The sequence below is a fragment of the Drosophila innubila genome, chromosome X (genome assembly GCF_004354385.1).
Source record: "Drosophila innubila isolate TH190305 chromosome X, UK_Dinn_1.0, whole genome shotgun sequence".
NCBI classification, from domain to species: Eukaryota; Metazoa; Arthropoda; class Insecta; order Diptera; family Drosophilidae; genus Drosophila; species Drosophila innubila.
The window spans coordinates 14,046,211-14,061,624 of record NC_047626.1 but is presented as its reverse complement, the minus strand read 5'-3'; the positions used below and the strand labels follow the sequence as shown (position 1 = coordinate 14,061,624).

General features: G+C 32.7%; 1 protein-coding gene across 1 annotated transcript in view; it reads right to left on the bottom strand.

Annotated features, from left to right (window-relative positions):
• Nucleotides 1-9,380: 9,380 nt before the first annotated feature.
• Nucleotides 9,381-15,414, bottom strand: part of LOC117782864 (sodium channel protein para) — a 66,649-nt gene continuing 60,615 nt past the window's right edge. The window contains exons 30-31 of the mRNA XM_034619935.1: nucleotides 12,472-12,776; nucleotides 9,381-10,557 (exon numbers count right to left, since the gene is read on the bottom strand). Coding sequence (XP_034475826.1) covers nucleotides 9,466-10,557; nucleotides 12,472-12,776 — 1,397 coding nt within the window. The 3' untranslated portion in view covers nucleotides 9,381-9,465. The remainder of the gene's footprint in view (nucleotides 10,558-12,471; nucleotides 12,777-15,414) is intronic.

The following is a 15,414-nucleotide window of genomic DNA, read 5'->3' as shown; positions in this document are numbered from 1 at the left end:
TGTAATTTTTTATTTTTTGTATAGTTATTATGTTACTTTTTAATTGTTTTTATTATTGCTGCGTAGTTTCTTAGTAATTTAGTACTCTCCCAATGAATACAGAAAAAATCGCATTCTTCAGTTAATATAGCTATTTTTATATTTGCTGTTAATAATATAATAGTTTAAAGTGTTTGAGTGTACATCGGTATACATTATTGTTCGCTTAAATATTAAATAAGTATGCATATATGTATAAAAGCGATGTGTTTAGTATAGATTTAGATGTAGCTATGGCTCGATAGTTGCTTCGCATTGTTTCCTTGATCGTTTTCTGACATTTTTAGTTAGTCCACGCGTTAAGAGTATCACTTGAAATCTGATCCGTACACAATCTGAAAGTTTAAAGCCCAGTTAATCTCCAGGACGAAAAAATCACAGGTCCATTTGGCAAGTTATGAAGATGCCCCAATTAAAAATATAATGTTTTCAATGACATTACTCTTGAAAAATAAAAATATTTAACAAAAAAATAATATACAAAATTCATAAAATCAAATTACATTTCATACGAGTGAAACAATGTTTGGTTTTTTTTTTCATTTGCATAACAAATTCAATTAAATCTCATTTTATTTCATTTTGTTTTTTTGTATTTTTTGTTTTTTTACAATTTATTAAGCTAAAGTGTGAAAAAATTTCGCTTTTAATTTAATATATATTTTTGGTTTTCGGTTTTTTTTTTGTCTTTATTACATTACAATGTTTTTTGTTTGCTCTTTTTAAAGTTGGATTTCATTATTATTATTCTTATTAATTTTGGGTTTTGTTTTATAAATTATACATGAATGTAAAATATGCAACTTGTTGAGAACTAAAAAAGCATTAATTATTTATATATAATGAAAATAAAAATGATTTACTTTGGTTTTTGCGCTCCTTGGGCATAATTTTGTTTTCATGTTGTTAAATCTGTATGTTCAGTTTTTCATTGCAATGCGGTTTAAGTATAATTAATTCATATTTATACATTTAGACTTTATTGTGCAGTTGTTGTTGTTGTTTTTGTTTGTGTACTTGTTGTTGTTTACATTGAAGTTAGTTAATTATAATTTTTTGTTTGCGTAACAAACTAATTCAGGCGTCTTTGTATCATTTTTTCATTCTTTGTTTATTTTTATATTTTATATATAATATATTTAATATATATATATATATATTTATATATATACTTTTATAAAAACAATTTATGTTTGTGTTGTTCTTTTTGTTGTGTATTTTGTCATTAATAAAAATAATACATACAAAATTGTTGTCGCACTGCATTTGTTAAATATTTGATATATGTATATACATTAATATATATATAAATATATACATACATTATATATATATATATATATATATATAAATATATATATGTATATTTATTTTACTTTTTTGCTTTGTAGTTGTATTATCAAAAATGGCGCTCAAACTTAATGATCTTGTAGTTTACGAGTATTTAAAAAAATCGATAACAATAGTTCTTCTTCTGATTTTTTTTGTTTTCATATTTTTTATGCATAACATTTTCGAATTACGAAAACATTTAAATGTAAGTATGACAGCTTCATTTCTTTTATTATTTGTATAATTACATTTTTTTTCATTTATTTTTCTGTAAGAATATTGCTAATAGAAGTAATGCCCATGAAAGAAAGTAAAAATAACTACTAGAAAAAAATGCCATGACCTAAGTCGTGTTCGTGTGTGAGGCTGTGTGTGTGAGTCTGTCTGTGTGTTTGTGTGTATGTGTTTCTGACAAGCAAAGTCACAACACATCATCTGTACTGTTATACTGCTACATATGTAAATACATATATACTCATACGTTGTATTATCTTATATATACAGTCAATTTATTTAGTAGAAAAGTGGCGGGTGTCATACATACATACATTTTTTTTATTGTTTTTCCTTTGGTTTACTCGGGTTCATATTAGTTGCAAATACTATTATAAATATGTATAACAGTATAACAAGTTTGGTTGGGATTGTACAGTCATCTGAACCACTAATCATTTGTAGCCGGGGAAGTTGCTATCAAATCGAGTTGCTCAAAACGCTGCGCTCCATTACGGAGTTACTGGGGATTTTTCATATGAAAGATGATGAAGGTATATATATCGTGTATAACACTTGAAAGTTTCGTAACTGGCAAATAAGATAATTTGTTCGAAACGCAACGACTCCTCTTTGCGATTCTCAAAACATTAAGCTAAGCGCGTTAACTATCTATAAGTTTTGCCTGTGAGCTTTGGATGGAGTATGCTTTTGTGTACGTATGTATCTGTATGTGTGTGTATATGTAATTGTGTATGTGTATGTGTGTGTTCTTGTGCTTAAGCAAGAGAAATTAATTGGGTGTTCAATAGAGTAGTCAGACAGCTAGGCAGATGTAGGCATATGGCAGGCATATATAAAGTCTTTTCAAAGACATCAGTTGTTTCTCACTAATTTATTTTAACCTCATGTACTTGTCTTTTTTTCTTAAATTGTATTTTGTATATAAAAAAAATATGCTAACGGTGCCTGTGACTCTCTTTTCTTTTTTTTTGTTTCTCATTTTTGTCGATTTTTTGTCTTCGATTTTTCGTATTTAGAAAAGAATTTCATATGTATATTTAAATTATTTTTTGCTTGCTTGTTTGTGTATAATGTATAAATATAAATACATTTTTCTTATTGTTTGTCGTTTGTTTATCTTCTATATATATATATATATATATATATATATATATATATATATATATGATATATATACATATATCCCATTTTCGTTAGTTTTCTTTATATTATTATATTTTCATTGATTTACAAGCAATTCTTGTGGCGCTGTTTGTATTTCCTTTTTATCAATCTAGGTTTAATAAACTGTCCGTTGTTGCTGCTGGGTAATTGTATGTGTGTGCTTGTGAGAGTGGTGGGTATAGGTGTATATGAGAGCGTGTGTGTCGGGTTGTATATGTAGAGTCAGGATTGTACATTGTATGTATCTTTAAAAGCAGCTTGCCGCATTTCTTGACATACTTTATGCTATTAATTTTTAATTTTTTATTTTTCTCTTTGTCAGTCTGTTTTTGGATTTTTTTTCTATGCTTTTGTTGTTGTTTGTTTTGTCAAATATGTAATTAAATTTTATTTCTCAATCAGAATTGGAGATCTTCTCAATGCGCTCAATACACATGGGAATGTAAATTGCAAATATTTCGCTGGATGGCAACTTTCATAATTGTTGTGTGTTGTTATTGTAGCTGTTGATTTTCTTGTTGTCGTTTCTTTTTGTTTTGGTATTGTGTTTCTAGCTTGACTTTATCTAATTAAGTAAGTGTATATGTATGTATGTCTGTGTGTTTATGTGTGTGTGTGTGTGTGTGAGCAACATAAGAATACATATATTGATAACTTAAACACTCCACAAATATAACAAAAATTTAAAAATATATGTAGAAATGTAAAATTTTTTTATATAGAATATCTAATTGCAATTGTTTTTTGTTAATATATATATATATATATATTTTTTTTTTTTGTTTATAATTATTATTATGTTTAGCTATGCATAATAACTGGCTGCATTACATTTAAATGTATGTTTCTTTACAGTTCGTTTTTTTTTTTTATAAATTTTCATATATTTTCTGTGAATTATTTTGCTATGCTTCGTTTGATTTTCATTCTTAGATTTGTTTTTATGTAATTAACTAGTCTTATGTAATATATTACAAATGTAAATGTACGAGTATAAAGCTAAAGTTGTTGTTCATTTCATTATCTTCAGTTTTATTTTTCTTTTCTTTTCTATAGTGATTTGACAAAAAAGCATTTATTTTAAATAACTAATATAATATAATATTTCACGCTTTGATTTAAGTGTACCTAAAAAAATGTTGATTTTTTTTGTCGTTTCGTTTTTGTTATATTTATTTTTGTTGTTTTCTTTTTTTTAGTTTTTATGTTTTGTTTAAGAGATTCTCGCGCCTGTTCGCATACTTTGCGCCGGCACTGTGTGCACAGTTCTGTGACTGAACCAGTGTTCTGAAGAGTTGTACAAGTGAACAAACGTATGTTTGAGTGTGTCTCGTCTATGTAAGAATGCACAGTGCAGTCACACAGTGCAGGCGCTAAATATTAGTCACACTACGCTTACACGTAGCCATGTAAGTATCTAAGTTTATGCAGATGGATTTTATTGCTCTAGATTTATAATAAATTTATTTGGTATTATTGTTTTTGCTTGTTTTTTTGTTTTGTTTTGTTTTGTTGTTGCGTTGTGACCTCATTCAGCAGCACAAAATATGCAATAAGTATTTTATTATAAATAGTTTTATTTTATTTTCAGTTTTGGGCATATTCATATTGTATATATATATGCAAATATATATACAATACATACATATATATAATATATACATATATATACACATACACATGTGTGTATATATTTATATATATGTATATATCTATTTATTTATTTAATTTTATTCTCGTCTAATGGCAATGATGCGCGTGTTGCTTCGAACGTAACCTCGGCACAAAAAATATTTATGCTAAAATATGAAATACTCAGTTGTTTTTTGTTTTTCTCGCGTTGTATTTGATTATTATTTAAGTTTTTATGTTATATTAATTTAATACTAAATTTTGTTATTTACGATTATTATTGTATTATTAGTTTAAAATATTATTATTGTAATTTTACAATTGTTTTTATAAAAACTCATTTGTTTTGTTTTGTTTTAGTTTTGTTTTAGTCGCATTTGTAGTTCTTGTATCGCATAAGCTTAACGTGTTTACGCTTTTTTGATAACATTGTTTGTATTGTATAGTATAATATTTAGTGATTTTTTTGCTTTTATTTAATCTCGCCCCGCCCCTCATTTATAACAGTGCACTCAGTAGATATATATATGTTTTTGTTATTAAAACTTATGCATTTTGTACGGAATTTCAAACTTAATTTTCTGTTATTCGTTTTATCATATACTTGAATCGTTTGGTTTATTATTTAGCAATGTGTTCAATATTTTTTATATCATAGTTCTTTTGTGGTTTCGTATTATTTTTCAAACAGCCAACAAAATGTATAATAATGAAGCTTTATTCAAGTCGTTAAACACAATTGGCAATTGGCAAGCGTAATTTTTTTCATAAAGTGGGGGGAGAAATTAAATTTGAAAATGGGCCTCTCAAAGAAACGTAGAAATGCTCAGAAGCTTATAAAATTATAAGGCGCTAATATAAGATACATAAAAATACAGATATACCAAATCAAAAGTCGAAAATATATAAGCGAAGGCCTATTTAGACACTGTTCCATATTTCATTATCGCATTAAAATTACACATATCCAAATTGCAATGCTCTTTGGGAAAGATTTAAAAGAGTAACAATTGATTTCTACAAATGGAATACGAAACAGGCCAGGATGTATGTTCTTATGTATGTATGCATGATAAGAATGCTTTTTTGGTATAAGAGTAGGCATTACTACAATATGTAGGAGAATGTATTTAAACATTTAGATTTTATGTGTTCAATTACAAAGCAAAACGCTCAAAATGTATATACACTATATGACTTGTATATACAAACATATGTATTTATGCATATAATTTATCTGTGCTTTTATAGGGTTAGGTTGCAATTGAAATAAGATCTGTTATACTACAGCTTAAAGATGAAATAGACTCAGGATACCCAAACGTATGAAATCGTATGCCAGTATACCAGTTGCCCAGCTAACGAAAAACAAATGTGACCGTTTGCCCACAACAAATTAAAACTGAAACTGTTACACTCCCAGCCGGCAAAAATGCCCAGCGACGTGAAACAAAGTAACACATACAGATGCAAATAGAGTAAATATAACAATAATAATAATTATAGTAGAATATAGAAGCTCAATTTTTGTTTGCCTTGGGTGGTACTGTCAATTCAGAATGTTTTCTAGGTTCGCTCTATAAATTTGTACAATTTCGATGAAATATTTTGAATGCATATGTAGGCATGTCGGGTGGGTGTAAGTGTGAGTGTAGGATCAATTTTACAGATACTTTTTAGTTAGTTAGAAGAAAGGCAGTGTGTTCAAAGCACGTGTGTGAATTAAGTGATTCTTCAAGATGCTCTCCAGATGAAGATGCAGTTGGCGAAGAGAACGACAGACCAAGAGCAAGTGAACCAGAGTATCTATTCATATAGACACCATAATGAATAGATGTACATATATATGTATGTTGTATGTTTCTACTGTTGTCAGAACCAAGAGGCGCGTCTGTCTTTTCTTATTCGATTTCATTCAGTTAGCAATAGCAAAGCATGTGTGTGTGTGTGTGTGTGTGTCTGTGTGCGTGTGTATATGTGTGTCTGGATGGGTGTGAGTGAGTACCTTTATGAATTGTGCATATGTATTTGTAAATGCGCAATGAAATCTCACGTTTGTGTATTTATTGTACATATGAATGTTCGTCTACACATTTTGCTTGTACATATGTATGTATGTATGCATGTAGATAGTTGGATAATTAACTGTAGTTTCAAAACTGAGATTAAGTATTTTATTGTTAGTTGCTTTGATTTAAAACTGAATACCTCTTAGTATCGCATTGCAAGTGGAACTGGAAAACAAATGAAGACCTTAAATAAAATTAAATGTTACATGTGAAAATTGCTGCCTAGCACAGAGACTCGCCAGTTTGAAGAAAATGAAAACGAAACACTGGAAAGCGAAACGCAGCAAAATGAAACGAAGCGAATTGAAATTGAATTAAAGCGAAATGAAACGTAACGTAAGGCGGCGAATGCGATGCGAAAGCAGCTCAAGAGTATGCAACGTTTTTTTAAGCAATCAAGCAAAGTACTGGTTTTTCATTATATCGCTTTTAACATTCGTTTTCGTTTTTGAATAAAGTGTATGTTATTTATACTTATGCATGTAGTTGTGTGCACATAAATACGTACACACACATATATATTTTAAAATTTTAGTTTTGTTAGTCAATTATTAAGTTTTCGCTTTTGTTATTTTGCTTGCCTTTTCTGTTGACTTTTCACTGCACTTTATATATTCTGTTTTGTTGTTCTTGTTGCTAGATAAGGATTGAAAAAGACGAATGAGTTGAAAAAGAGAACACGTTCATCAAATAAAACTCTCGATTGTACACTCTTTGTGCTCCATTGTTTTTGTTTTTGTTTTTGATTTTGTTTTGTTTTTCTTCTTGTTTTGCGCTTTCTTTGAAAGCAGAAGGCGCTATTTTTGTATTGTTTTGTTTTTATCTTTTTATATTTATTGTGTAAAATTTACTCTGCACATTTTTGCTATGCTTTGCATCTCACATTGTTTGTTTTGTATTTTCATTTTACTGTTTGGTTTCTTAACCTCACTTCACTCATGTGATATTTGCACAATTTATCATAATTTTGTAGAGTTTTTCTATCATTGCTGTTCCTTAATCTTTGGATTGTTTACGACAAAATATCAATTATCAATTGAATGTCATTGTTCCTATTACCGTTTCCCATTCAGTTTCATTTTCTTTCTGGTTTTTTGTGTTTTTACTTTTCCTATATTTTTAATTCTGGTTTTGTTTAGCTCAATGCGCCCCAACTCCAATGTAAATGTGAGTGTGTTAAGTTGTGTGTTTAAGTGCGGTACATTTTGCCACTTGATCGGCATTTCCAGCATGAACATGGTTTACACGAGTATCTGTATGAAGATGTGCATGTGTCTGTAAATGTATGTATGCTTTTTACTTCTTGCTAATTGCCGCACTCTGTTTCATTATACTTTACATTCTCTTTTAGCTATTCTTTCTTTTATACCAAACAATATTAATAAGTCTGTTTTGTTTTTCTAAGTGTATTCAACAGCTAAACAGTACATGACAAACTTTGTAGAAATTCTGAAATTAAACTGCTTATGTATGTTAGAGTGTGTGTATATGTATTGGTGTATTAAAAAGGAATCGCTTCAACATATTGCATAATGTTTAATGACTCGATAGGCACGTTTAACTCGAAATTCGAATCGGATTTGAGGATTCAAAATATGCTGTTAATTAAAAATTAAATAAATATATATATAACATTGAATATTCTAGTACATATGTAGTATGTGTCTATGCTTGTGCGTGAAATGTTCTTGATTTCGTATTTGATATTCATTATTATTTCATATTGCTTTTTATGGCAGTTCAGACTGTTTGTAATAACTTCTTCATTAAATGTTAAATGTAAATTTACAAAATACTATTTATGTAATCCATGTAATTGGTGTTTTGGTTTAACTTGTTCAATTGTAGCCTTTCTTTCGAATTGTTTTGTTTTCATTTTTGTTTGGTACTTTTTTGTTACTATTAGTAATCCATTATGCATTAGTAATTGTAATTTGTTTTTATAATGTATATGTTTTGTAGATTGTTGGTTTATGGAATTTGTAATGCCGTTGCTCTTGCTCATTCTGATTTATTTAACGTTCACTTTGACACTGTTAGTTATACACGTACTTAGTTATGAATTCAACGAGTTTTATTTTAAATATGGTTGTAGTTGCGTGCAAAATATAACTCTGGAAACTTGTTCAAATACATAAATAAACTGTTTGCGAGCCTTCACTTTTCCAATCAAATTTAAATAGCATAGTTTTCAGCGCTCCTCAAAGATTCCATTCTCATAGAACTTTTAAGCGAGCCTACGAGTATGCAACAAAATTTTTTGTAAGGGAATAACGTGAATGCTGCGAATTGTAACATTTGTTTTGTTTTTGATTTTTTGAGGGTTGTGAAATGTGTGAATGCATTATATTACCTAAGATAGTTGAGAATTGTTTGGATTTCATCTATATAATAAGTTAAATAGGCCAATTGTGATTTGCTCCTATGGTTTTCGGTTTTAAGAAATTTGGTATAACTACGAGCCTGCTTACAAATTTAAATTTGATTTTCTTTGTTTTTCATTAATCATTTTTGTAACAATTTTTTTTTTAAAAGCTTAATTATGATTGTTGTTGTTGTTGTTGTGCTTATTTGAACTGAATTAACTTAAATGTAGACACTTGCTGCTGTCGTCGTTGTTGTTTTTAGAATGTTTCATTTTTAGAATTGTTTGTTGGTGTTGAGTTGCTGTTGCTGTTGCTGTTGTTACTGCCTGTTTTAGTTGTTGTTTTTACATGTTTTGCTTTTTGTTTTGATTTGCTTTAATTTTTTTTTATATATATATATATATATTTATAGCAGAAAATTATGCTTGCTCGCTGTTGTTGTTGCTGTTGCTGTACCTGTTTGCTCACTGTTGGTAGTTGCTGTTGTTGTTGCTGTTGCTGCTGCAGCCGACATCAGTTGTTGTTGTTGTTCTCATTGGTGATGTTGTTGCTGTTGTTGTTGTTGTTGCCTGCTGCTGCTGCTCCTAATACTCGCGTGCGTCTTGGAGGGGGGGGCGAGGCCTGGCTCAGACATCTGCCGTGCGCGATGTTATGCTCGGCGATCGCGAGTGTATTACAACCTTGTGGCCGTTTTTTGTCACAAAACCATCGCTCTCGACGAGAACGGCCGTTTGGCGACCGGCGCTGCCGCCACTGCCGGCGCTTTGGCCGCCGGGACTGCCGTTGCCGTTGCTGTTGCCAGCTCCTTCCATTGGACTATTTACATTGTTTTTGGGCTCATCGATTGAATCAACAGCAGCATGAGCTGCTGCATTAACTGCAACGGGGGCATCTGGATTATCAGCATGATGATCATTGCCACCGGCGGTAGCAGCATCATCATGATGATCAGCATCGTTGGTGGCATCCACATCCGCATCCGCATCGCGATCGACATCGGCATCGGGATCGGCATCGCCATCAGCATCATGATCGTGATCGTGACCGGGATCGTGACCGTGATCTGCATCATCACTGCTGCCACCGCCACATTCGACGCGCGTTTTGTGTTTGCGCCACGCATGCTGAATCAGACGGGCACAATACTCTTCCCGCTGTCGCCAGAGTGTTGAGGATACGGGCTCATAGCCCTCGGTGTCGGGTCGTGCGGCAATTTCACCGATTTCGCCAGTCTCCTCAATTGGATTGCCTTTGCGCGCGAAAAAGTCTTTGGTGAGGGCGTCGAGTATGTCCACACAGTACATGAGATCACCGCGACAGATGGGTATGTCCATCGATATGATTTTGTACTTATTCGGTTTATGGATCTGTAGCGGCGGTTCGAGGACATCTAAAAATTCAGATAACTGATCGTAGCGTATGTATTGTGTGCCCTCTGGATCAAATTGCTGCCAGATCTCATAGTACATATCGTAATCGTCGTCGGTTAGACCCTCCTGCACATCTTCGGTGGCCTGACTATAGTTCTCAAGAATGACAGCAATGTACATATTAATAACTATCAAAAAGCTTATAACTAGATATGAGAGGAGAAACGTTATTCCAACGGTCGCTGAACCACAATTGCCCGGATAGCCTTTGTCGTTGTCGGGTGGATCGCATGCTTCCTCATTGATAATGGCGTCGAGTACACCATCCCAACCGGCTGAGGTTGACATCTGCCAAGTGTTTATATTTTTTTTTTTTTTTTTTTTTTTTTTTTTTGTACAGCGTGTGCGCAGAATGCAATGGAAATTAAACGTATCGATTAACGATCAACGATCAACGATTAACGTTATTTTATATTCAATATTTGATTTGAATTGAATTGCATTCAAAAGCGACACGAAACGCATGTGGACGGCAGTTGTGCGGTTGGTTTGGTGGGTTTTTGTATTGTTTTGTTTTGTTTTGTTTTGTTTTGTTTTGTATTTTTTTGGTGGATTCGTTCATATATCGTTTATTTTTGGTGGGTCGATCGTAAGTTGATCGGGCGTGTTATGTCGTGTCGTACGTTTTTCATATGTTTTCGTGTGTATTTGTGTGTTTGTGTGTGTGTATGTGTGTGTGGGCGGTGAAAGAGAAGTTTAAGACAGAAGATACAATAACAAGAAGAGTCATTAGTCAAACGTTAGGTTAATTGATCACTTGGTTAAGCAAAAGTAAGTGGTATGGCAAATAGTAGAAGTATTGAGTAGTAGAAGTAGTAAGTATTTAGTAAGTAGTAGTAGTAGTAGTAGTAGTAGTAGGAGTTGGAGTAGTTTTTTAGTATTAGTTGTGTAGCATACAATATACAGTAAGTTTCATGTGTTTTCTTTTAAATATCGATAACTATAACGATTCTGCTTGCAGTTTAATTGAGAAAATGGGTAACGATTGACGTCAAAGCCAAAAATAAACGTTGTTTGGTCTACATAAATCTTTACTTGCACGGTAAAATGGGAAAATTTCCCTGGCGGCCACTTAAAGTCGTAGTGACGGTTTAGTGGCCAGCTACAGAAATAGCGGTAAATGCAAGATAAGTAACGTTTTTTTTTTTTATTGAAGTATTGCTATTGAGATTGAAAGCATTTAGAGTATGAGGCAAGTACAGTAAGAGACAGATAAGAGTGTGTTTAAGAGATATGGATAGAGAAAGCTATAGTTATAGTTATGTAGAGTTCTAGTATAGAGAGGTAGAGAGAGAGTAGCGTAGTTCTGTGTTCGTTGGCGTTTGAAAAACGCGCGAAATGTATTTATTTGCAATGTGTCATGAGGAAATTCCAACATTTCTTTTGGTGTTTGTTGAAAGAGCTGAATTAGATTTGTTTTTTGTACAAGTAACTAAAACAATGCATACCGTATGTGGATTTTGGGTATAAATTATTGGGTGTAAATCAAAAAGAAAACCAAAGCGATACCAAATTTGAACTTAATTTAAAGATCAGCAATTATGATCATTAAGATCTGAGAGATCGAATAAGAGATTTAATTAGAAAGCTGTTGAAAGCTTAACGCCAAAGTTGCTTAAGTAACATGGCTTTCCGTATTGTTGATGCGCCATCTGGCAACAGAAATGGTAACTAAATAATGGAAAGGGGGAGTATGTGGGTTTTAAGAATGAAACTTAAGAAAAATTATAAAAGGGTGAATCCAAAAAATCGCACTAATTTAGCTTTTACCAACAACTACCGCAGCTTGAATCAACATTGTGATGTTGCCACTGAAATCAATGAAAAAAATGAAGAATAACTGGCGCACACATGGCAAGTGGCAACTATTTTGATATTGAGCGGCGGTTCGTTGATCGATAGGTCGCATATGATCGATAACTGACCGTCAATAGTCATGTGTGTATGTACAAAGCGTTGCCAGAAGCTGTGAGGCGCCGTGCCAGACCTGCCAGACCGCTAGAAATTAAACTGGACGGTGTTGGTGGGCTTGGAATTCATATATTATTTTTCCATTTTTCTGATGTGTGTGTGTGTGGGTGAGGCAGGAGGAGGGGAATGGGAAATTGGTGACGGGGGGAAGATTCTTTGTGGCAACATCACCCAACGACAACAACAATAGACAACATAAACCGTTAACGGAATTGTGGCTGATACGCTTACCTGAAACAACAGAATCATGCTCTGGCCAAAGGTCTTGAAATTGTAGACATCGTTGATGCCGCTCTTCTCCTTCACGTGCATGAAGAACGACATGCCGAAGATCGCGAAGATGAACATTACCAGGAAGAGCAGCAGGCAAATGTTGAACAGAGCCGGCAAGGACATCGCCAGGGCAAAGAGCAATGTTCGAATGCCCTTGGCACCTTTCACCAGACGCAGGACGCGACCCACTTTTGCCACGCGCACCACACGGAGCAGCGTCGGTGAGACGAAGTATTTCTCGATAATATCGCTAAGTACGAGACCTGTTGTCGATAACGATAACACGATGACACGTTGAGACGTTGATACGTTGAGACATTGTTGAGAATCGGCGACATGGAGACAAACGTGTGGAGAGATTGATTGAGTGAGAAATTGTGTTGAGATTTACATATTGTTACTAAAATGAATAAGTTTCTTCTTTTGTATTTGGATTGTTTTTTTTTTTTTTAATTGTGGAAGCAGGATTAGGGCTAAGGAATTCGGTTAGGTATTAGGTAGGGTTCGAGGCTCAGCGCAATCAAAATTGCACAAACAATACACTAAAAGGGAACGCAGCACAATATAAACAATTTACATAGCTGAAATAGTTAAAGCATTAGATACAGACACAGATTTCTTTCTCTTCTTTCATCTTGTTTTTGATTTCTTACAATATTTATACGAAACACAATAAATTGAACTGAAAATCTATAGTAAATCGTTTAAGTAAAATAATACAAATACAATGCGAGTATACACATACATATACATATGTACAGTGCATTCAAAATGTGTGATACAATAGATTTAAATAATAATTTCCAACTAAATAAATCAATCTGCAATCATATTAAAATTCTTCAACTGAATTAAGCAAAGCTAAGTTAATATTTTTATTTATTAATTTTGCTATTATTAATGATTTCAGAAGGAATGTAGAGAATTTGGAGCTTTATGATTTATAAAACATAAGTATTTTGATATGATTGCTGAATTTTCGGCGAGGCATGTAATATAATTGCTCTTGTACCACAATAATACAACAATATTACGATCAACGAGATCTTTTTTTAGTGTGTAAATAAAAATAAAAAAAATTGAGATATATCATATACAAATACTGAATTAGCGATTAGAAATACAAACTTAGATATGTACACTTAAGGACACTGAACGCAGAACAAATGAGAAACATAGGATAAAACAAATATCAAGTACATGTACATAGACACTTAAATGCATTGACTTAAGTAAATACAGAGTTACATACATACGTAGTTCATAAGTATGTTGATTAAAATAAAATTGTATTAAAAACGAAAAAGAAATAAGTTTAAAAAGTTTGGTAAAGTTGTAGCTTTAGAGTTAACGATAAAAATAACGGTAACAGTAACGATAACGTTAAGCAGTAACACTCAGTAGTCGATATCCTTGCTTTTTTTTGTATCTTTTTGCCATATATATATTTTTGTTCTTATTAAGGATAAGTATTATTGCTAGCGGCGCAGGCGTTGTAAGCAGCAGCAGCGTATGCGCAGGCGTAGGCTGAGGCGGAGGCTGAGGCGTAGGCGAGGGGCGTTGGCATCAGCAATCATCTCGTCTTTTGGATATTGTACACTTGACTTAAGATCTTATCATTTTATATAATTATATTTCTAAATATTTATAATGGTTCGAGGTATGTGTGAGCTGTACGTTGGCGTCTTATTTTTCTTTCTTTTAGCGATAATCCGAAGCATATTTTAAGAGTGCCAAATATCTGTAAAGTTCGTTCGCTGCCCGTTATGCTCAGGAAGAGAAATAAACAGACATTAAAGAGTGTGAGCAAGAGCGAGAGCGAGAGAGAGAGAGAGTGAGTGAGCAAGCGAGCAACAGACCGTTTTGTACAGTCTTTTTCTCTTCGAAATTTTGGAACAATTTGTTCATTGGTTTTGCTCTAAAACTTCTCTAAATGAAACGAAATGCGCACTAACGTGAGCGAGATTTGGTGAAAGAGACTAAACGAACCGGGAGCTACGTAGACAAACGAACTGTTGTGGAGGAATATTTGAAAGAAAAATCAAATAGAGAATAACAAATTGGAGTAGTGGAGTTGTGGAGAAGTGGAGTTGAAGAGAGCGTATGCCAGATGCGAAGGCTAGTTGCTTATTATTTTTTATACGATTAGATTGAGAAATGGAAATAGAGAATGCGCAGAAAGGAGCTAGAGAGAAAGAGAGCAGCTTTATAGATAAAAGGTAAAAATATTTATAGATGGAGAAACCAGTAAACAACAAAAAAGAATTGTTAAGTTTTAAACAATAAGAACTTTAACTAGATATTATTAATGAGAGATTATTGTTATGTTTTGTCTTCTTTATTCCTATAAGTGATCGCGATTCGGATTTGGAGAACTCTGTTTTGGGAACTCATTTATGTTGATTTATCTATAAAAACTATATATGCGTTTTACTACGTTCATAGTAAAGTACATAATCTCCATTGCAGATTGGACCAAAACCATTAAGAAGATTCAGGCTAGTGCCACGGTATTTATATATGTATCAAGTTCTTTTTTTTTTTTTAAATATTCCAATGTGTATAACATAAAAATTGGAGGTAAATGATAAACAGGTCTATACTCTACAAGGAGAGTTTCTTTTTGTTATCCTTCCAGCTACACACTATAAATTGGATCGACCCAAAATATTCGGTCAATGCAATTGTCGTACATGAATGTGTGCTAAACATCCCGCACGGCCTTTGCATTGGCTGGCCGAGTGTGGAAAGGGTTGTAGGTGGTAGGGTGGTTGGGGTGTCAGTAGGGTAGTAGATTGTATTGACAATTGTCAGATCTGATATACCGGGCAGTAGCTGACAGAGTTATGCAACCGACAATCGCACAGAGAGTTGTGGAATGCCCATTGACACCTAACTCTG